Consider the following 22,699-nt stretch of genomic DNA (forward strand, 5'->3'; position numbering starts at 1 on the left):
CCAGTTTACTCTCAGGTTTTAGGCAACCTTAAAAAGACTACTGATTGATTCTAGCAACTTTGCCTTCCATTCCATTTTCAACTAGGATTCTCAAAATTCTCCATTTTATTATTATTATTTTTAATACATTTATTTATTTATTTATTTTTGGCTGTGTTGGGTCTTTGTTGCTGCGCACGGGCTTTCTCTAGCTGTGGTGAGCTGGGGCTACTCTTCGTTGTGGTGCGCGGGCTTCTCATTGTGGTGGCTTCTCTTGTTGCGGAGCACAGGCTCTAGGTGTGCAGGCTTCAGTAGTTGTGGCGCACGGGCTTAGCTGCTCCACAGCATGTGGGATCTTCCCGGACCAGGGCTCGAACCCGTGTCCCCTGCACTGGCAGGCCGATTCTTAACCACTGCGCCACCAGGGAAACCCAAAATTCTCCAATTTAAAACTGGATATTCTATACTTAGCTGTTCTACGGCCTTAATGTTCTATTGAAATTGCAAGCTCCTTTGGTCTTTCCTTGGTTCTTATTCTTCTTGATCTCCCTAGAGCACTGAAACTCCTGGGAATTCTCTGCTTCCTTGTTCAGGCACTAAATAAAAAGTTCTATCTTGCTAACTTTTTTTTTTTTTTTTTGTGGTACGCGGGCCTCTCACTGTTGTGGCCTCTCCCGTTGCGGAGCACAGGCTCCAGACGCGCAGGCTCAGCGGCCATGGCTCACGGGCCCAGCCGCTCCGTGGCATGTGGGATCTTCCCGGACCGGGGCACGAACCCGCGTCCCCCGCATCGGCAGGCGGACTCCCAACCACTGTGCCACCAGGGAAGCCCTTTTTTTAAAATCTCACTTCTGTAACCCCTGTAGGCTCTTTTCTGGTCATCTAACTGTGGGACTAAGGATCCTTGGCCTCACAGCTCTTCTCTCTTCCATGGTGGACTCAACCAGTTTTTAGGATTCTTGTGGATAACTCGGAAAATCTGTATCTTTAATCCCTATTTGAATTTTCATTGGCTTAGTATATATTAGTTTAAATTGATAAGAGAAACTGCAATTCACTACTATTTTTTAAAATTGTATTTCCTTCATGCTGGCTATCTCTTGTTTTTGTTAACACATGACAAGTTATTCACACTATCCTGGATGTTTCACGTTCATAACCATCTTTGTCCCTGAACTTACACTGATCCCTAAGTGGGATCAAAGTTCCATATCTTTTGTAGTGTTGCACATTCATTATGGCTTAACAGAAATATCATTTCTTCTGTGAAGGCTTCACAAAATATTGAAGATTGGGATGACTTCTCTCTTAATCTTTACGGTGTTTAAATTAACATGTATCTGTATCATCTCTAATTATTTTGTATTAACCTCCTGGAAGGAAAGGTACAGTGTAGTAAAATGTAGGTTACATATGCTTAATAAATGAGTAAATAATTTGATTTAAAGAAAGACTATTGTGAAGAACCTTAAAAACAAAATGTATGTTGGTGACTCTCATACTGACTCCCTGCAGCTTTCTCTCTCCTGGTCTGGATAAGAGATGGCACTGCAATAGCAATATGCGCAAACTGAAAGGAATGACTTCAATATGAGAATACTGTACCTTTAGGCCCTTTCCCAGGTGTGGGTTCTACAGTAGTTTTGCTCCATATAAGTATGACTCCACCTGAGTCTCCAGTAAGAACATCTCCATTCCCCAAGAATGTCAAACACTGCACAAATTTTGGTTTTTCATATTTCTACAATGAAACAATGAGAATTTTCAGTTTTCCCTTTGGCATGATGACTTTATGCTTACTCAACAATTAAAAAATTCAAGTTTTATAATGAAGTTATAACATTCTGGTCCTTACCCCAAAAACTCCCTGTTTTCTTGTTAGTGAATTGCCACTCCAGGTCCAGAAAAAAATGTGAGATTTACCACAGGTTATTATAGTATTTGCATCTGTTGGATGGAATTCCACAGCCAAAACAACTTCATTTGTTGTCTGTGGAAAGAGAAATAAAGTTTTAGATGAATGTATATACTTATCTCCATTAAGTACCAATTACAGGTACTGATAATCAAATATAGGAAAATTTTTAAGGAAATGCCTTTTCTTCAAAGTTCTATTTTCCTGAAAAATTTTAATAATAGATTTTTAGAATAATGATTTAAACTTGATGTCCTTATCCTATTATATCATCTTTTATGCTATCTATATATAATAACTCTGCACTAGGAAGATATTTACATGAATTAGTTTTAGGTTGTTTTAATTTCTTGCATATTCAAGGAAAAGTACGCTAAAACTACCAAATGAAAGAACAATGTACATGCTGTCTTAAAGACATTGCCATTTTGGTCTTAAAAAAAACAAACCAGTCTTATCTTTATTTGTACCATACTACTGACCATTCATTCAGGAAAATATTACTGATTTAGAGATTCAACCCCATGCTGAAGATGTAAAAAGTAGATACAGAATGGTCACTACTGATTCCTACAGAATGAAAAAACAAAAAACAAAGAGCTTTTATGCTCTTTCCTCAAAAAAACCTAGGAAAGGGACCTCATTAAACTTAAAAGCTTTCGCACAGAAAGGAAACCATAAACAGAACAAGAAGACAACCCGAAGAATGGGAGAAAATATTAGTAAACAATGCAACTGACAAGGGATTAGTCTCCAAAATATACAAATAGCCCATGTAGCTCAGTATCAAAAAAACAAACAAGCAAATCAAAAAATGGGCAGAAGAGAAACAGACATTTCTCCAAAGAAGACACACAGATGGCCAAAAGCCACATGAAAAGACGTTTAACATCGCTAATTATTAGAGAAATGCAAATCAAAACCACAATGAGGTATCACCTCACACCAATCGGAATGGTCATCATCAAAAAGTCTACAAATAATTAATGCTGGAGAGGATGTAGAGAAAAAGGAACCCTCCTACACTGTTGGTGGGAATGTAAATGGGTACAACCACTACGGAGAACAGTATGGAGGTTCCTTAAAAAATTAAAAATAGAACGACCATACGATCCTGCAATCCCACTCCTGGGCATATATCCAGAGAAAACCATAATTTGAAAAGATACACGCACCCCAATGTTCACCGCAGCACTATTTACAACAGCCAAGACATGGAAGCAACCTAATGTCCATCAACAGATGAGTGGATAAAGAAGATGTGGTACATAAATACAATGGAATATTGCTTAGCCATAAAAAAATGAAATAATGCCATTTGTAGCAACATGGATGGACCTAGAGATTATCATACTAAGTGAAGTCAGACAGAAAAAGACAAATAACATATGCTATCACTTATATGTGGAATCTAAAAAAATGATACAAATGAACTTATTTACAAAACATAAACAGACTCACAGACCTAGAAAACAAACTTATGGTTATCAAAGCGGAAAGGTTGGGGGAGGGGCAAATTAGGAATTTGGGAGTAACATATACACACTACTACATATAAAATAAACAATAAGGACCTACTGTATAGCACAGGAGACTATACACTCAATATTTTGTGATAACTATATAAGAAAAGAATCTGAAAAAGAATATATATTGTGTGTCTATATATGTGTATGTGTGTGTATACATATGTATAACTGAATCACTTTGCTGTACACCTGAAACTAACACATCATTGTAAATCAACTATACCTCAATAAAAAAATATATAAAAAAGTACACTAGGGATGTAATGTACAACATAATAAATATTATTAACACTGCTGAATGTTATATATAACACTTGTAAAGAGTAAATCCCAAGAATTCTTATCACAAGGAAAAAGATTTTTTTCTATTTCTTTCATTTTCTATCTATATGAGATGATGGATGTTCACAAAACTTATTGTGATAATCATTTCATGACAAATGTAAGCCAAATCATTAAGCTGTATACCTTAAAGTTATACAGGGCTGTATGTCAATTATATTTCAATAAAACTGGAAGGAAAAGAGAAGAAAAAGGAAAAGATAATGTGTTGATAACAAAGCAAAATTAGTCACCTCTCTTCCAGAATTGGAATCTTTTAAAAACTGATTCAGCAGTCCTTAGTTTTCACTTGGAAAAAATCAAAACTACTCAACAGTTGGATCTTATGCCAAACCGATTAATCAAGGATTATAAAGCTAACTATAAATATTCCCAAGTATACAAACCCATGGTTCCAGTGGTAAGATATTCAAGATATAAACTGAATAATCTATGAAAATAAATCACTTTGGGTATGAGTGTGGCCTTACAGGGTATTTTAACTTTTTATTGATGTGTACTATATAATCAGAAAAGCTCACAAATCCTAAGTACATAGCTTGATAAGTTTTCACAAATTGAACACACCTCTGTACAGCATCTAAAGCAAGAAACAGAACATTACTAACATCCCAGAAACATCCCAGATCCCTTTTCTACTCACTATCCCCTCACTGCTGAAGTAACCATGATCCTCATTTGCAGTAGCGAAGATTAGCTTTGTCTGTTTTATTTAAATGGAATAATACAGAAGGTATTCCTCTGTGTCTAGCTCATTTTATCAATATTACATTTGTGAGATCCACAAATGTTGGTGCATATATTGTAATTTGTTCATTCTAATTGCTGTATAGTATTCCTTTGTATGGAAAGACCACATTATTGATATATCCGTTCTCTTATTGATGGGCATTTGAGTAATTTTTTCTTTTATTTTTGATTACTTGTATATACTTCTTTTGGGTTTATACCTAGAAGTGGAACAAGATGGGTCAGAAGGTATGCATATGCATGTGTTCAACTTTACTAGGTAATACCAAACAGTTTTGCAAAAGGGCTATACCAATTTACATGACTAGCAGCAGTATACGAGAGTTCCAGTTACTTTACACCCTCACCAATCTTGGTGATTTTGTCTGTTCTTACTGATTCATATTTCCACATATATTCAGCTTGTCAATGTCTATAAAAATCATGCTGGGATTTTGACTATGTTGAATGTATAGACCAATATGCAGAGAACTAACATCTTTACAATACCGGCTTCTATCCATTACTACTGTATAATCCTCCAATTATTTAGGTCTTCTTTAATATCTATCTGTCAATAAGGTTTTGAAGTTGCCTTACTGAATTTTAAATATACATAAATTAACAAGTAATGTATTAAATCCCCAATCCTTGTGACATAAGCCAGGACAGAGCTTATCTACAGAAGAATAAAGTTAACACACAGGGAGAAGCTAAGAGGGGAGACAGAGAATCAGTGATGTAGTCCCTGAATCAAATCATTCCTGAGGCAAAATCTCCCTCTGACCTTTACTAGAGGTTTTCTTTAACTCCCTAAACATGAATCAATAAACTCTCGTTAAATTTGCTTTAGTTGTTTTGAAGTTGTTTGCAATGAAAGAGTTCTAATATAGATATTTGGGATACAGAGTTGAGTGAACTTGCTGACTGACTGGGTGTGAAAGTGAGGGAAAAGGAATCATGAACGATGCCCAAGTTTCCAGCTTGAGCAACTAAGTGCAATGTGATGTTAGTCACGGACAGACAAACTGGTTGGGGGCTAACAAATATGATTAGTACAGATTTGGACACTTTGCTTGTGACTTGCGGGATTCAAATAAAGATGTCCAGCAGGCAACAAGAATTGCTCTTGTTACTCTGGGCTGGAGTGAGCTGATGTGGGACATGGCAGGTAGTAACCAAGGCCATGGAAGCAACAGGAGCAGCATATGATATCAACAGAAGACATGGGGTATAACTCTCAGGAACACCAACACCAAAGGTTCTGGAAAGGAGGTCCAGGAGTGGCCACTAGGAGGAAAACCATAAGACTTCATCCGGTAGCCTTTCCTACAAAGGACCAAAATTCACATATTTCACTTCAGTGTAACTTTCCTATGTTTCAATGTTAAATTACTCTGAATGATGGCTGACAGACAATCTATCTTCATTTATGTTTTTTAAAGTCTGAGGTTTCCTGATACCTTATATTCCTTTCAAGTACAATCAAATCTACTCTGCTACTTTCAAAAGATTAACTTATACTACTTAAAAGAAATAACCTCTTTTCATCCAACAAGCCGAAGGCTTGAAGCTTACACAAAACTAGGAGAGCGCACAATTGAAGAGGAATGTGACGTTATTTAAGAGTATAGCAAATATGTCACAGGCTTTTAAAAGCCATGCTGTCAGGACTTCCCTCGTGGTGCAGTGGTTAAGAATCCACCTGCCAATGCAGGGAACATGGGTTCGATCCCTGGTCCAGGGATTTCCCACATGCCGTGAAGCAGATAAGCCCGAGTGCCACAACTACTGAACTTGTGCTCTAGAGCCCGCGAGCCACAGCTACTGAAGTCTGCATGCCTAGAGCCCTTGCTCCGCAACAAGAGAAGCCACGACAATGAGAAGCCCGTGCACTGAAGAGAGCCCCCGCTCGCCGCAACCAGAGAAAGCCCACGCGCAGCAACGAAGACCTAACGCAGCCAAAAATAAATTAAATAAATTAAAAAAAATTTTTTTAAACCCATCCTGTTGCTTTGAATCCCTTTGAACCTGTCAGAGGGAGGCCGTTTCTGAGCCATATGAATGCAGTTGCAATGCTAACCTCATTCCTCTCTTACAAGTTATAGCCTGCTCTAAACGAAAGGATTAACACTATTCTATAGCAACTATAAAGGCTGTAGTATTTTATTTAATAATTCCATACACATAATTAAAACCAAAAAACTTATCATTACATATGCTTTTCAGTTATGTCAGCCATATTCCAAAGGTTGAATTTTTCCCTTAGATTTGTTAATCTTTAAAGATTGAAAAAAATAACATATTTTGTTAAAGAAAAAGAAGCCAAGTAGAGTATACAGTCTTAACTTTGAGATTACACATCCAACTACTTTGGCATTTCAGTAGTACAATGTGTCTGAAATATCACTGAAAGTGGTTGAAGCTGCTTGACTACTGTATCTTAAAACTGACTACCATAAGAATAATGACAAATCAATAAATTTGATGAATTTGGCCAGCTGGTGCTTTCTTGAAACCTAAGGATATGCAATATACTTCCAAGGATTTACAAAACAAATAATGTATTCTAAAAGATAATACCCAATTAAAATGTTTTTACCTTTATTTCTGCTCCTTTTGATTTCTTCTGCCAATCCCATACAGTAAGCATATGCTCATTGGAGTCATCAATAACACATAAATGAACACCTGAATCCTAAAGAAAAGTCAATTTAAATAGGCATTTAAAATTTTTCAGATAAGGCTGACTTTCTAAAAAGAAATACCATATTATTAAAACTGCCAAGTTTAAGATAATCCAAAATCCTTTAAGCTCATGGTTCCTTGAAATATAATGAATACACTATTTACTAAGACTGTATTTTCTTCAGAAATATAATAAAAAGTCTTTAAAAATTGTTTTTCCATTTCTAATTTTTTCCCCTAGGTTGATCTCCACTTGCTCTCTAGCCACTCTTATTATTCAGAGATAGCAAATAATTAATTTGGAGGACACCCTAGTCCCTTCTGCAGCTTAAAGTATTTTCTGCTTTAAAGTAGTCTGACTGCATTTAAAGTATTTTCCTTTGAGGTAGATGTGAAATGTATATAATTTTATAACTTTGCTCCTAAATTTTGGTAGTTTGATAGAACAAGGTAAAATTAATGGCTACTTTAAAGTTTGCCAATTTGTTTTCCATGATATACCTGATTTACATTAACATGAATAAATAAGATAAAAACATAACTAATGCCTCCCAGTTTAAGAAAAAGAACTGTGGATGATACTAAAAGATTATTTTTTTCTAGTAGCATTTGTAGTATATGCCTTATGATGTCTATGGAACAAAGAAATATTGTGGTGATAAGTGAGAGGTACCGAGGAAGGGCAGAGCTTACTTTCCTCTTTATCTTTCTTTTATCCTGTATTGGAATGATTACCTAAATGAGGAAAAGTCAGAGTGTGAGGCAATCCAAGATACTCTTAACACTGTAACAATGGTATCAACAAGATGACAACAGTTCCTGCTACAGAAATTTTGGGGGGTAAAAAAGGTTTAAAAGTATTTCCCTTCTGTCCTCTGATCTCCTTTTCTAAATGCCTTTCTCCCAATTCCTGACTCATTATACCCCTTGACATTCAGTGCCTGCAAGCTAGTAAAGTTCCTATATCCACCCAAACTGATCTTTCTGCTCTAAAAATGTCCCTTGCTCCTCCATGTCCCACAAAACACTCATAATCCAGAATATAGCTGCTGATAGTTAGGAACTGAAGAGACAATATGAATACATAAATATATCCTAAAGCATGAATGAGGCCCAATAAAATCTGGAGGTATATTTGTAATTGAAATTAAAAATTATGATCCTAAAATAAAGAAGTTTTCCTGTATACTCTATAATAATTACATATAATTCAAGAATAAATAGAATGTTTACATGAGCAACATCTTGTTTTATTTTCACAAAATAAAGTCTCAAGGCTTAGGTAAGATTGCTAGACACTGAATTTTAAACTTAAATTTAAAATCATGCTGTCGGGGCTTCCCTGGTGGCGCAGTGGTTAACAATCTGCCTGCCAGTGCAGGAGACACGGGTTCGAGTCCTGGTCCGGGAGGATACCACATGCCGCAAAGCAACTGAGCCCGTGCGCCACAACTACTGAGCCTGTGCTCTACAGCCCATGAGCCACAACTACTGAAGGCTGAGCACCTAGAGCCTGTGCCCCGCAACAAGAGAAGCCACCGCAATGTGAAGCCTGCACACCGCAAGGAAGAGTAGCCCCCGCTCGTTGCCACTAAAGAAAGCCCGCACACAGCAACGAAGACCCAATGCAGCCAAAATTAAATACATAAATAAATTAATTAATTAAAAAAATCATGCTGTCATCAATTCAGAACCAAAACAATTCATGATTTTAGTGAACGCAAAGGTCTGACTGTTTCCTTTACTCCAATATGACATTAAGAAAAGACAATACTTGTGGGAGAACTGGCCAAGTTTCATGTCTGTACATTTTCTAAATAAAATAGATCTCCATGATTCAAGCTGAAGCAAAAGCACATCTTACTGCTTGTTTCAATTTTACTATGCTACGTATGCATTCCTTTAACCATTTCCTGCTATTACGTTAGAATCCTATTTCAGGACAGAACAAAGTTAAGTATAATTAAGCGAAATATCCTGGATCCTATCTAAACCAAAGTACTTTAGCACTTAGGTTAAAATGCTGGCCACTGTTAAGCAATAGCTAACATCTAATTTTTCAATTCAATTATCACTTTCCATGAACACAGACACAAACAAAACTGAGCTTAACTTCTTTTCTGTGTCTTTGTGCAGCTGGCTAACTCCCTTAAATACTTACTGCTTTTGAAAAATCCAGGCATCCTACTCCACGCTCAAAAGTTCCAAGTCCAATAATTTGCAGTGTAGATAGACTAACTGAATCCCACACTCTGACATGGGGTTGCAGGGGCTGCAGAAACAAGGGGAAAAACACAAGACAGCAAGACAACTAGTATTTAGGTAGATGAAAATAAATACCACTCCCACAAGAACTGTTTACATATGCCCCCAAAGAATCTTGAGCAGGTATTTTCTTCTCATACCATGAAAGTAAGGAAATAACAAAAGTGATAACAGTAGCAGCAAATGATTTGAAGTATTTACTATGTGTTATATACTATTCTGAGTATATTACATGTATTAATTCATTTAATTCTCACAGACCTATGGGTTAGGTGCTATTTATTATAACCACCATTTAACAGATGAGGAAACTGAAATGGAGGTAATAACTTGTCTATAGTTATCCAGCTATTAAAAGGTGGAGTCAGGATTCTAACATCAGCAAATTTGCTCTGGAAATCCTGCTTTTAGCATTACTTTCATTCCTGAGAAAATAATACTTTTTAAAAGAATCAGTGTCCAATAAATTGCTAAGCAAACAGTCCTTAAATAGAATTTACAACTGGAAGGGTCTTAAAAGTCATCCAATATAACCCCTCTAACTCCTTTTTCTTTAAAGAAACTTTAAGTCGGAAAATGTCATGAGTAGTCATACACATGCTTATCAGTCATCATTAATATTCACTGTCGATCCTTACAAATAAGGGATTTGTTATGTAAGCCAATTTAACAGTACTGAATAATAACTGAAAAATTTTAAGTGTTATCATTTCTAGTCATATATAAAATCAAGGGATTCATCAATTTAGGGCAACATTGATAAATTATTCTCTGTTTAAAAAAATTTTTTTAACAAGCTTATCAGTTCTCCCATTTTTACAAGTAAATAGTTTCCTTAGGGAGAACACTTATTTTTTTTTGAAACAAAATTTTTACTTTGACTCTCTTTTGTTTTTTTGGAATGTTATTACATCCTAATATTTTTTTTCCCTGCTTATACTAGAAATCCCTTAATAATTAAATTTTAAGAGAATAAAATAAATGAGTTATGGTTAAAATTACAATCAATTCCATTCTAATATCAATATCACTAGGTACAGAATGCATAAAACTGTGCCACTCACCCTTCCATCCTTATCCACTCCAGCTATCTGTCCAGTTGCAATCCTAATTTTGTCAGGATGTATAGCAAGGCTAGAAAGCAGTATTAACAACAATTTTAAATACAGGAAAGACATAAAACAGCAGAAATATGCCTAAGTATCAACATTTTTCAAACAGTTTTTAATCATTAAAAATATCTCAACGTGACCCATTTGATTTACTTTAGCAAATCAAATAAACAACAATTACCTAAAGGATTTCTTTCCTAAGTTTTCAGCTGTACTACTTCCTTGTTAAACTGAACAAATTATTATTAGAACACTAAATCTGAAGAAAATATTTACTCATAATTGTGGCATGATAAATTAAACTGTTCTCATTTGTTCAAGTTCCTTTGCAGTCCTGCACCTAGGAAAAAATATTCACATGGTTTTATTACAGTGAAGATGCAATATTGCATTGTGTAATTTTACTTTATTAAAACATAAGCATTGGGCTTCCCTGGTGGCACAGTGGTTGGGAGTCCGCCTGCTGATGCAGGGGACACGGGTTCGTGCCCCGGTCCGGGAAGATCCCACATGCCACGGAGCTGCTGGGCCCATGAGCCATGGCCGCTGAGCCTGCGCATCCGGAGCCCGTGCGCCGCAATGGGAGAGGCCACAACAGTGAGAGGCCCGCGTACCGCAAAACAAAAAAACAAAAAAACAAAAAAACCCAAAAACATAAGCATTGGCTTCCCTGGTGGCGCAGTGGTTAAGAATCAGCCTGCCAACTCTGGGCAAGAAACTTTTAAGTACAAATTGAAAATACTGCAAAATATATGCCCACATTTCTCATGCTAAACATATGAGTGATGAGCAAGATTTTTAAAAGGATGTCTTCACATCCGTATCTAGAATTCTTCTACATCTTGCAACCAAGGGGTAAGCGCAACTGAGAATGTAATTTTGTTCTTGGTATGTATTGCTCATTAATCTCCGGAAGAGTAGTATCAGTTTAAACTGTCATAAATAAAAATGTTTTAAAAGTGTCACTAGGGCTTCCCTGGTGGCGCAGTGGTTGAGAGTCCGCCTGCCGATGCAGGGGACACGGGTTCGTGCCCCGGTCCGGGAGGATCCCACATGCCGCGGAGCGGTTGGGCCCGTGGGCCATGGCCACTGAGCCTGCGCGTCCGGAGCCTGCATGTCTGGAGCCTGCGCTCCACAACGGGAGAGGCCGCAGCAGTGAGAGGCCCGCGTACCGCAAAAAAAAAAAAAAAAGTGTCACGAAAACTTCCCCATATTAAGAATTATACCTTTTAAAATGCCTTGATAATTTGATTGGTATAAATGGTATCAATTTTTTGGGGGGGGCCACTCTGGGTCTTTCTTGCTACACGTGGGCTTTCTCTAGTTGTGGTGAGCGGGGGCTACTCTTTGTTGCAGTATGCAGGCTTCTCATTGCGGTGGCTTCTCTTGTTGCGGAGCACAGGTTTCAGTAGTTGCAGCACACGGGCTCAGTAGTTGTGGAACGTGGGTCCTAGAGCGTGTGGGCTTCAGTAGCTGTGGCACGCGGGCTCAGCAGTTGTGTCTCGTGGGCTCTAGAGCTCAGGCTCAGTAGTTGTGGCGCACAGGCTTAGTTGCTCTGCAGCATGTGGGATCTTCCTGGACCAGGGATCGAACCCGTGTCCCCTGCATTGGCAGGCGAATTCTTAACCACTGCACCACCAGAGAAATCCAATGGTATCACTTTATTTTCTTTTATTACTAAGGAGGCTAGAGTTTATCAATGTTTCTTTAATTCTATTTCCTCTTACTTAAATAGTTCACATCCTTTATTGTGGTCAATTATATTAAAAGTAATTAAAACCCTAACATTAACATTTTGCCATATTAAAATCCAAAAAAGAGGGGATATATGTATACGTATAGCTGATTCACTTTGCTGTACAGTAGAAACTAACACATTGGAAAGCGACTATACTCCAATAAAAAAATAATAATAGATAAATAAAAGTTGTGGAAAGAATTTAAATACAAAAAAACCCAATCTTTTAAAACACATTTTAAAAAGTGAAATTGCTGGACTAGGTAATATATATGCATGGTTCAAATATCAAAAGCTATAAAAACACATATTGAAATTCTGCTAAAATCTCATCTACCTTGCTATTATCCCTACTCCCTGCAACCCCAGGTAATCACTGTAATCAGTTTCTTTTTATTAATAATTCTGGAAGAATTTTACATATGTGGAAGCCAACATAAATATTTATCTTCCACCTCCTTTCTACACAAATGGTAGAACACTACACACACATTTTCTCGTTCAAACTTTATACTTAGGAGTATGTCTTAGGGATCTTTCCATATTAATACACAAAGACCTTCCTCATTCTTTCTTTTTTAAAAAAATTTATTGAAGTATAGTTGATTTGCAATGTTGTATTAATTTCTGCTGCAGAGCAAAGTGATTCAGTTATACATATATACTTTTTCATATTCGTTTCCATTACAGTTTATCACAGGATATTGAATAATTCCCTGTGCTATACAATAGGACCTTGTTGTTTAACCATCCTCTATATAATAGCTTGCGTCTGCTAATCCCAAACTCCCAATCCTTTCCTCCCCAACCCCATCTTCGCCTTGGCAACCCCAAGTCTGTTCTCTATGTCTGTGAGTCTGTTTCTGTTTCGTACATATGTTCATTTGTGTTGTATTTTAGATTCCACATATAAGTGATATCATATGGTATTTGTCTTTCTCTTTCTGACTTACTTCACTCAGTAAGATAATCTCTAAGTCCATCCAACCTTATTCTTTCTTTATAGCTGCATGGTAACCTATAGGTACACCACAATGTTACTAGTCCCCAGCTAAAAGATATTTAGGCTGTTTCCAATCTTTTCTATCACAAATGATGTTGTAATAAGTAATTCTGTACACATATTATTCTTCTAGTGAAAAAGGCAATATTTTAATCATCTCTAAAAGTTTAACAATATCTATATAATATTTTAAGTCTAATATATATTACAGTAATTTTTTTTTTTTGCGGTACGCGGGCCTCTCACTGTTGTGGCCTCTCCCATTGCGGAGCACAGGCTCCAGACGCGCAGGCTCAGCGGCCATGGCTCACGGGCCCAGCCGCTTCGCGGCATGTGGGATCTTCCCGGACCAGGGCACGAACCCGTGTCCCCTGCATCGGCAGGTGGACTCTCAACCACTGCGCCACCAGGGAAGCCCTAGAGTAATTTTTTTCTAGATAAAGATATAGTTGCCAGAATAGTACAGACATAGAAGAGAAGATTTTAAATGTTGGAAAATAATGAATCTAAGCAATAGATAATTAAAGTTAACTAAGAAGTAGTAAAATTAATTGAGTACTTTAAAAACATGCCAAGTATATAAAAAGAGTTCTCACTTTTTTACAGTTTGACACCCTATGGGATACTTTAATCCTTATTCAGCCATGATTTCCCTCTCCCCCCAAAAGCATCAAGTTCAAAATTTACCTACATAAAATAAATCCTCAAGAAATATTTAGTAACCAATAATCACTCTTAGAAGTATGCAAAAGTCTAGAATGCCCCACATATATCTGATGTTTTAGGCCAGAAGAAAAAGACCATAAAAGATGTGGGAAAGAAGAAGAGGTCCCAATTGAGATTTATAGATGATATGTTTTATTGCAGTGGATATCACACCAACCATTCTGGAGGCCTGTCTGTCTTTTTTTTCTTTCTGAAATTATCTACAGAATGCCCATAATATCCTTAAGTTCTGAGTTTTCCATAGGAAATCATTTCCAATAAAAATCCAGATTTAAAAAATAAGAGCATGAAATTAAAAAATGAACAAATGTTAAACGATACCAACCATTTCACACAGTCTGTATGACCCAGGTAGTGTCGTTGAGTTCTCTCCTCATAATTAAATAGTACTACTACTGATGCTATGAAATAAACGATTTCCCCGGTAGGAAGAAGGTAAACATTAGCTCGACAGTCCTTTCCTCGATAACCATATCTTAAAAGAGTCAAGGTTTTTAATAAACATAATTTTCAAAGTTTAAATAAACAACTTTTTCATGGATACTTAAGGGAATCAGGAAGGTATAAGAAAAGAGGACTGGAATGGAACTAGAAAGCTCATGTCCTGCCATTAGCCCTTGTGGAACCCCAAGAACTTTTAACATGCTTAAATCTTAGTTTCCTCATTCAAAGAACAAATACATATTATGCTCCTAGTATGTGTCAGGCACAGAGCTGAACACACACATCTGAACAAAACAAATGTAGGCATATGTCTCTAGAGTTTATGCTTTACAAGGTGACAAAAATTAACACCAAATATATCATTAGAAATTGTGGAAAGAAAAATAACAGGATGCTAGGAGAAACCATAAAAGGAGTATCTAATTTAAATGGAGAGAGAAAAAGACAGAGATCACAAGAAGGGCTATCTGAAAAAGTGATACTTAACGCTTGACCTAAATGATGAATAAGAGATAGCCAGGCACAGTCTGATATAGGCAGAGTGTCCACTAAGAAGCTGTACAGAATAACAGGATTGGTGAGTTTTCTCAAGCTAATTTCTGCCAAAAGGAGGGACTGATTCAAGGGGTCGGGCAGGAGGATGTAGGAGAATGAAGGCAGAAAGCAGAGTTCAAACTATTAGCTCCTTCTGCTTCACTGAGAGTTTCTTAGAGGGTCTAAGAGAAATGAGACTTTCTAAGTGAAATAAGGAGCACTTTGTTTTATATACTCATTTTTTTAAAAAGCCTGGCGGTGAAGAAGTTAATTCTCAAATTAGAATCCACCTTGCTAATTTGAGCTCTTAATAAAATAATTCACATTATTTCACAGCTTACAAAACGCTTAACTGATGTTTTCTTACTTAATTCTTACAATGGACCTGTGAGATAGGGATTATTAACATCTTTTTGTAAGTGAAGGAAGTAAGGTTCATTAGGGATAAGTGGCAGAGCCAAGGCTCAAACACTAGCCTTCCAATTCTAATCTGATGCCTCTTCTACCACACCACAAGCACCTGCCTCGATGTTCGTAGGATATTGCTTACCTTATCTGAAAATATTAATTTTGGTAGTTTTAAATTGCTAATAGCAAAATACATGTAATATGTGAAAGGATTAGAGATGACATCTCTTTACTTTCTCAAGTGGTTGCTATGTTTATTACATTTCCTTTTTTTGACATAAAGACAATTTTGATAGAGGTCAAGTAAACTAAATTTTCTTAAACTAAAGACAAAGCAAACAAATTTGCTGTCACAATAGAAAAGGATACACCCACTCCAGTTTGAGCTTCTCAGGAGGCAGCTCTGTTCTGATGTCATCATAGTTGTCAACATCAGAAGGAATGAACATTGTAATTGGTCGACCTCGCATAAACATTTTAATATATTCTCCTTCTGTTAAGACACAAGAAAAAAATTAAGACAGATGTATTTGCTGAATATTCATAGAAAAGCGTATTATTAATGTGATACAACAAAAACAGATAAAAAATAGCTACTTCAGAGTTCTAGTCTCATTATACATGATTGCTTTTGTATAAAGACCTAGTCCAAAACACTGTAGGAAAAAAACCATTGGTCATTTCCTTAAGTAAGAATAACTATTTTCATAATTAAAATATAATTTATCTATGAGTTGACACATTTCAACAAGACGGCCAGGAAAGTTGAGGTACAGAAATGAAAAGAAAATAATTTTGTGATGGCAGTTTCTCTGACAATTGAAAAAAGGTTGTCAGAGTAGAAAACAACCATGTCCACCACACTACCTGATCAGCCTACTGACATTTAACGGCATACAAAACATGGCCTCAGAATACACCATGAGGAGTGAAGTCAGACACCCTCATAAGTCAGGAAGGGGAGAGAGACTAAGCGCTCTGCTACATAGGGCAGTGACCAGAGCTGGATGGAAAGAGGACCACGGTCCCCTACTTCACAATCATGCCTACAATCAGCCTTGAGTCTAAGCAATTAAACTATAATACACTAACATTTTAAAGACAGTGCTAGGAAACAGTTTTCGAGTTAGCAGCAAAAACATCTTTTATTTATATAAACCAATAGCTGTTTTTAAGATGTGCAACAGTCTAAAACTAAAAATGTTAAAAAGACAACTCCAGAATCAAATCAATATTTATTGTACACCTTTTACAAATGAAAACAACACTTAAGTGAACAGATGAGACTGTTTTATGTCTTAAAAACAAAACAATACTTAAGTGAAAAAATGAGACTGTGTATGAGACTGTGTTGGGATCCCCGGTCGCAGCATCCCAACCTACATACAGACAGGTTTAATAAATGTTGATGGTGGTCGTGAAATGTTTACAAAAGAACCTAAGCAGGAGGGAGAAAATAAGGGACCGAGTACAAAGGCATAGGCAATGTCTAGAACTTGCTAACTTGTCTGTTATATGAAAATCATGTTAAAAACAGACTGAAATGTGATCATCAACCAGAGGCTGATACAACCTTAGGACCTCTAATAATGACCTAAGCTACTAAGGAGAAGAGTAGATAATCCAATAGCTTATGTAATGCAAACCATGGAAGAAGGAAAGAAATTATTTGCTGAATGTCTGTAAATATTTCTTCAGAGTCAGATTTTAAAACTCTGCTTGTTATGGGTTAGAAGTTCGCATTATTTTTATTATTATTACTCATAGTGTGTTCGGCCTCAGGGTTTGATCTAAGAACAGGCTAAGACCTCCCACGCCATAGTTTTAATACCACATGATGTATGTCTCTATTACTTCTGAATCTAAGAGTGGGCTCTGCTTCCTGATGAGTTGTAGCATAGCTGGACTTTGATGATAACTAAATGATTTAGTTATCAGCTGTAACTATTTCCCTTCAGCAATCATCTTTATCTGTATCTCCTTGTCATTTTTTGTATAGTTCACTTTCTTATAGGTGTCAATTTGTTACCTACTTTTCCCTCTAGTTGTTGTTGTTTTTTTTAAAGAATATGAATTCTTTTTTTTTTTGCGGTATGCGGGCCTCTCACTGTTGTGGCCTCTCCCGTTGCGGAGCACAGGCTCCGGACGCGCAGGCTCAGCGGCCATGGCTCACGGGCCTAGCCGCTCCACGGCATGTGGGATCCTCCCGGACCGGGGCCCGAACCCGTGTCCCGAACCCGTGTCCCCTGCATTGGCAGGTGGACTCTCAACCACTGCGCCACCAGGGAAGCCCCAGAATATGAATTCTTAAAGGGAAATATCCTGTCCTTTGGAATTTCTTCCAAGATCATTGATCAGAGGTGTATAGCATAAATGCTTTCTGAATGGAAAAAAATAAAATATTTAATAGATGCTTCTATTGCCAGTTAGAAGAGATTATATGTCCAGCAAAGGGACTGGGTTAGGGATAGCATCAAAGAAAAAAAAAAGCCCTCTCCTTTGCTAATAGAGACAGCTCAGAATACTGCACTGATCCCTTTAGCAACTGTCAAGCAGCACAAGCAACTAACTATAAGCAAAGGAACTATGCATCTAGCGCCTGTGAACTTTTCTAATATAAAAATGGCAATGCATGTTAGGATGAAAATGCTTTTCCTGCCGATAAAGTGGCAGTATGCATGCTGGACGCAGAGAATATAATCTAGACACTGGGAACAATTCCTGAGACTGAGAGGGAGGCAACACATTACAGTGGCAAGAGCAGGAGCTTTGGAGAAAAAGACTGATAGGGATCTGAATCCCAGCTTTACCCCTTCCTAGCCATGTGACTTTGGCCTCATTTTCCTAATAAATAAAATGATACTACTACTTACCATTCAGAATTATGACTGAGTAAATATCACACTGTAAAGTGTAAGGTCTTTGACAAATATTTATTCCCTTCCCTTTGTGAACGATTTATGACCATTCTAAACACTGTCTAGGAATTGCTTGTAATACATGATTTAACACACGGTAATCTCTCTTCATAAGCTTTAAAGTGACTGTCCACAGAACAGCAAGTGCAGCAAATAAGTTAGAATTCTGAGGGTTCTATCAGGTACACTATAATACATGGGTCACAAGTTCAAATATCTACAGGCCCAGGCAGGAAATGCAAAATGAGAGCAGTGGGAGAATACAGGATGACTGGTTGGGGTTCGGGCACTGGCATACACCAGGCCCCATCTCAGGAAGGCAGCAGTTAATCATTCTCAGGAAAGATGTGAGCCCAGTGCTGCTAGATCTTCTCATTTTTCAAGAGAAACAGAAAATCTATACGTTATTGTGAAATCTCCCAATTTTTAAACGTTTATTCCCTTGCCAAAAAAGGGAGAATACCATGTGAAAACACACCTTTGGCCTGCATGTAGCTCACTAGTTTGCAACCTAAGAAGAGTCTTTACCTTGGGAATTAGGTAAAATATATAGATGAAGAAGAACCTCTTTCCTCCTCAATCACTGTTGAGTCAAATTCTCACTGCAAACCGTTTTTTGAGGCTGTCAGGCTTATTGATCTTATAGTCGAACAACTTAACAATTTGTTTTACCCAAATGCTACTTTCTGGCTGTCTTCACTGTATACCAGCATGAAAGTCAAGGGGAAGAGATGGGCCATGGGACTGGTCAAAGAAGAGTATGAGATCAGTAACACTAATTAATACATTAATAAAGTCTGGTGGTCCAGAAAAGTAATGAGAAAGAAATGATTAAATTATCTCATAATAATTAGTAAACACACTATAGGGCTATCTGTATTCAATAGTGAAGCTGCTGCTTCTTGAAATGTAATGAATCTCAACATTTTATCTCCTATTTTGACATTGTGAAAATTCCTGGGACTGAGAGGGAGGCTATACAGTATAGTGGAGAGAACACAAGCTTTGTGATAAACGCAGACCTTGTTTGAATCTCAGCTCTACCACTTACTAGCTTATGCTCAAATAAAATATTCTTAATTGAATCTGATCAATGCTTAATTATAAAAGAAGAAATTCAGGGAATTCCCTGGCGGTCCAGTGGTTAGGACTTGGTGCTTTCATTGCTGGGGCCCAGGTTCAATCCCTGGTCGGGGAGCTAAGATCCCACAAGCTGCATGGTGTAGAAAGCGAGAAAGCGAGAAAGCGAGAAAGCGAGAGAGAGAGCGAGAGGGTGAGAGGGCGAGAGGGCGAGAGGGCGAGAGGGCGAGAGGGCGGGAGGGCGGGAGGGAGGGAGGGAGGGAGGGAGGGAGGGAGGGAGGGAGGGAGGGAGGAAGGAAGGAAGGAAGGAAGGAAGGAAGGAAGGAAGGAAGGAAGGAAGGAAGGAAAATTCTGGGGGATATTGTTGATACCATAAATACCATAAATTTTATTAGTTCATTTCTCTAGACATATATAATGCTGGAACTGGAAGAAATCTTAGAGCTTACCTAGTTCAAACGGCTACTTTTACAGAAGGGGAAACCAAGGCTCAGAGAGGTCAAATGAGTTCCTAGACTGTGTTCTGTTGGGAAATATTTTCATTCTAAACTATGTTCTAGATCTGCACTATCCAAAATGATAGCCACTGGTAGAACACTTAGAAGGCAGCTAGTGTGAACTGAGACATGCTGTAAGTGTAAAATACACAACAGATTTTGAAGATTTAGTATGAAAAAAAAAGTAAAACATCTCATTAATGTTTGTTTATATTGATCACACATTGAAATGATATTCTGGATATACTGCGTTAAATATACTAAACTTAATCTTACCTGTGTCTTTCTATTTTTAAAATGTTGCTACTAGAATATTTAAAATTATATGTGTTATACATTATATTTCTATTGGACAGTACTGTTCAGACAGTGGTGGTATCTTTAGGCTCGTCCACATAAGTCCAATTACCTGACAGTACAGCTTCCTTATAATCCAAATAGTATTAGCTTGAGCTCTGGATCCCAACAACAGGAAATCAGAGAGTACAACAGAAGAGGAAGATGTTTCTGCTCTATTATCTTTTGGAAGAGTGAATGCTAGGCAAAAATTTGAAATACTGTATTTCCATGTCCTTCTTGCACACCTCTTAGTCCTTCTCCTTCAGCCTCCTCATGTGCTTCTACTTTAGCACCTCCCCTGGGCTGTCCTATCCTCCAAAGTGCTTCAAATTGCAAAATGATCATTATATTCCCTAATCCAAACTTTTTGGCATAGTTATTCTCAGGTGTTCTGAGAAAAGCAGTATTGCTGAAATAATTCATACTGATATAAATAACTGGTTATTAACATTATATGTTTAAAAGATGCTTATCAAAATTTATTAATCTTTCACAGATTATAACAAAGCAAAAGGAAAAATTCAAGGAGAGTGTAGAAGAAAATTAGTACTGGGCATACTCTGCTCCAAGATTGGTTCCTCCTGTGCTTTTTTTTTCCTTTTAAATAGCTTGCTCGATTTCTGCACCTAGAGATTTAAAAAAAAAAAGCCTTTCAAAGGCAACAGCAGAGCTTCAAGGGTCTGGACTATGACTTGTACTTGTTTATGTACTGGGTATTGCTTTGTAGAAAGCCTTCTGAACTTCTAGAATGCTTACAATTTAAAGCATCTTTCTCCTAAAGTTTTCACTTTAGGAATTCATTTTTATATTTTACGATCTTTAGAACTAAAGAGCTCCCCCCACAACTGAATTTGAATTTTATATTTAACTAAAATGTAGCTAGCTGTGAGATGCTACCTAATTCCAGCAAACAAACAGAAAATTTAAGAATCTTTACTTAATTTGAGCTTTTTCTCTGATACTACCAGTTCCATTCCCCAAAACCACAGAGCTACAGAACAGGCTGGTAAACAAGATGCTAGAAATACTGTCCACAATTTTACGGTAGAAAGTGACAAAGACCATTTAAGGAAAGCTAAAATCTTTTCTTGAAACTCATTTATTTTTAAACAAAGTATTTCAAGTCCCAGTTAATGATCCAGTTACACTCGAGTAATAATTTTAAAAATTCCAATGAAACAATGTAATCTGTAAGGATCTTTGAATTTTGAACAAGGAAATTGATTTGTGCTATAATAAAGTCTCAATTTCACCCCTTTCAAATGTCTAGCTGTAAAAATAGATCATAAATGTAGACTCCAAAATAAAAAGGGGAGTCATGAATTTAGAAGGATATATAATCTAATCTTATTGTGCTCATTTAAAAAATTCCTAATTGTGCTTGCCAAATATTATGTAGTTAGTTTTACTGGCTGGGACAAGAACACAGTTCTGAAAAATCTGACCAAATACTAAAATGCTACCTTAATTTTCATTGTTCTATAGGTAGAGTTCTACTAGCTGGTAAATTTTATTGAATTCTTAATTACATGGGGGTTGGGTGAGGGTATACAATGAAGATGTAAAATGTGTTAACCTAGCCTCTTAGGAGCTTAGAAGACAGGCATAACCAAGTCTTATGTATCTGCTGGTCAACACTTATCTAATTACAGTAACAAGCCAATTTGCAGTTAAGTAACTTTCTTGAATCTAAACCTCCTTTAATCAGATTTTTCTTTGCTGTTTTGCTTTTTGGGCTTTTTTTTTTACAACTGTGATTGTTATAAAATTACTTGAAAGTATCAGACATGGGACCTTGCGTAAGACTTTTAATTATTTTTACTGCGTGAAAAAGGCTTTCTTTGGTAAAAGATGGGAAATACGTCTATTCCAACAATATAAGGCACATAAAACTTCTGAAAGATTTGCTATACTGCTGAAAACATTTCTGAACTAAGCAAAACATGGTTGTACTTTACAAAGTCCCTCAAATCACTCATTTATATCCCCAGGAAAAGTTATCTTAAACACTAAATGAAAAAAATTCTTCATTTTATCTGAATACACCAAGTTGGATTTAATTTTTTAAAAATAAGAAATTAAAAAAAGAAACTTCAGATATCAAAATATTTATCCCTCTCTTTCTCAATTAACTATAGCAGAAAGAAAATCAAGAGGCCCAAGGGGAACAATAAAAACTTATATATGAAATTCTAAAGAGTATTAAAGAGTATTGAGAGATTTCATCTTTAATGTTTTATTTCTTTAAAAAAAAAAAATAGGGACTTCCCTGGCAGTCCAGTGGTTAAGACTCCATGCTCCCAATGCAGGGAGCATGGGTTCGATCCCTGGTCGGGGAGCTAAGATCCCACATGCCGCATGGCGTGGCCAAAAAAAAAAAAAAAGTTAATTAAAAAAACCCCAAAAGCCTGAGTCAAATAAAGCAAAATGTAAAGATCTAATAAATCTGGGTG

At 36.8% G+C, this 22,699-nt stretch overlaps 1 protein-coding gene across 2 annotated transcripts in view; it reads right to left on the reverse strand.

Annotated features, from left to right (window-relative positions):
• Positions 1–22,699, reverse strand: part of EML4 (EMAP like 4) — a 152,591-nt gene that overhangs the window by 34,526 nt on the left and 95,366 nt on the right. For both annotated transcript variants that reach the window (XM_060026735.1, XM_060026734.1), the window contains 7 exons: positions 15,782–15,905; positions 14,352–14,501; positions 10,512–10,581; positions 9,344–9,454; positions 7,097–7,192; positions 1,835–1,969; positions 1,585–1,720 (listed from right to left, as the gene is read on the reverse strand). In XM_060026735.1, the coding sequence (XP_059882718.1) occupies positions 1,585–1,720; positions 1,835–1,969; positions 7,097–7,192; positions 9,344–9,454; positions 10,512–10,581; positions 14,352–14,501; positions 15,782–15,905 (822 nt within the window). The remainder of the gene's footprint in view (positions 1–1,584; positions 1,721–1,834; positions 1,970–7,096; positions 7,193–9,343; positions 9,455–10,511; positions 10,582–14,351; positions 14,502–15,781; positions 15,906–22,699) is intronic.

This window comes from Delphinus delphis, chromosome 12 (genome assembly GCF_949987515.2).
Source record: "Delphinus delphis chromosome 12, mDelDel1.2, whole genome shotgun sequence".
NCBI lineage: Eukaryota > Metazoa > Chordata > Mammalia > Artiodactyla > Delphinidae > Delphinus > Delphinus delphis.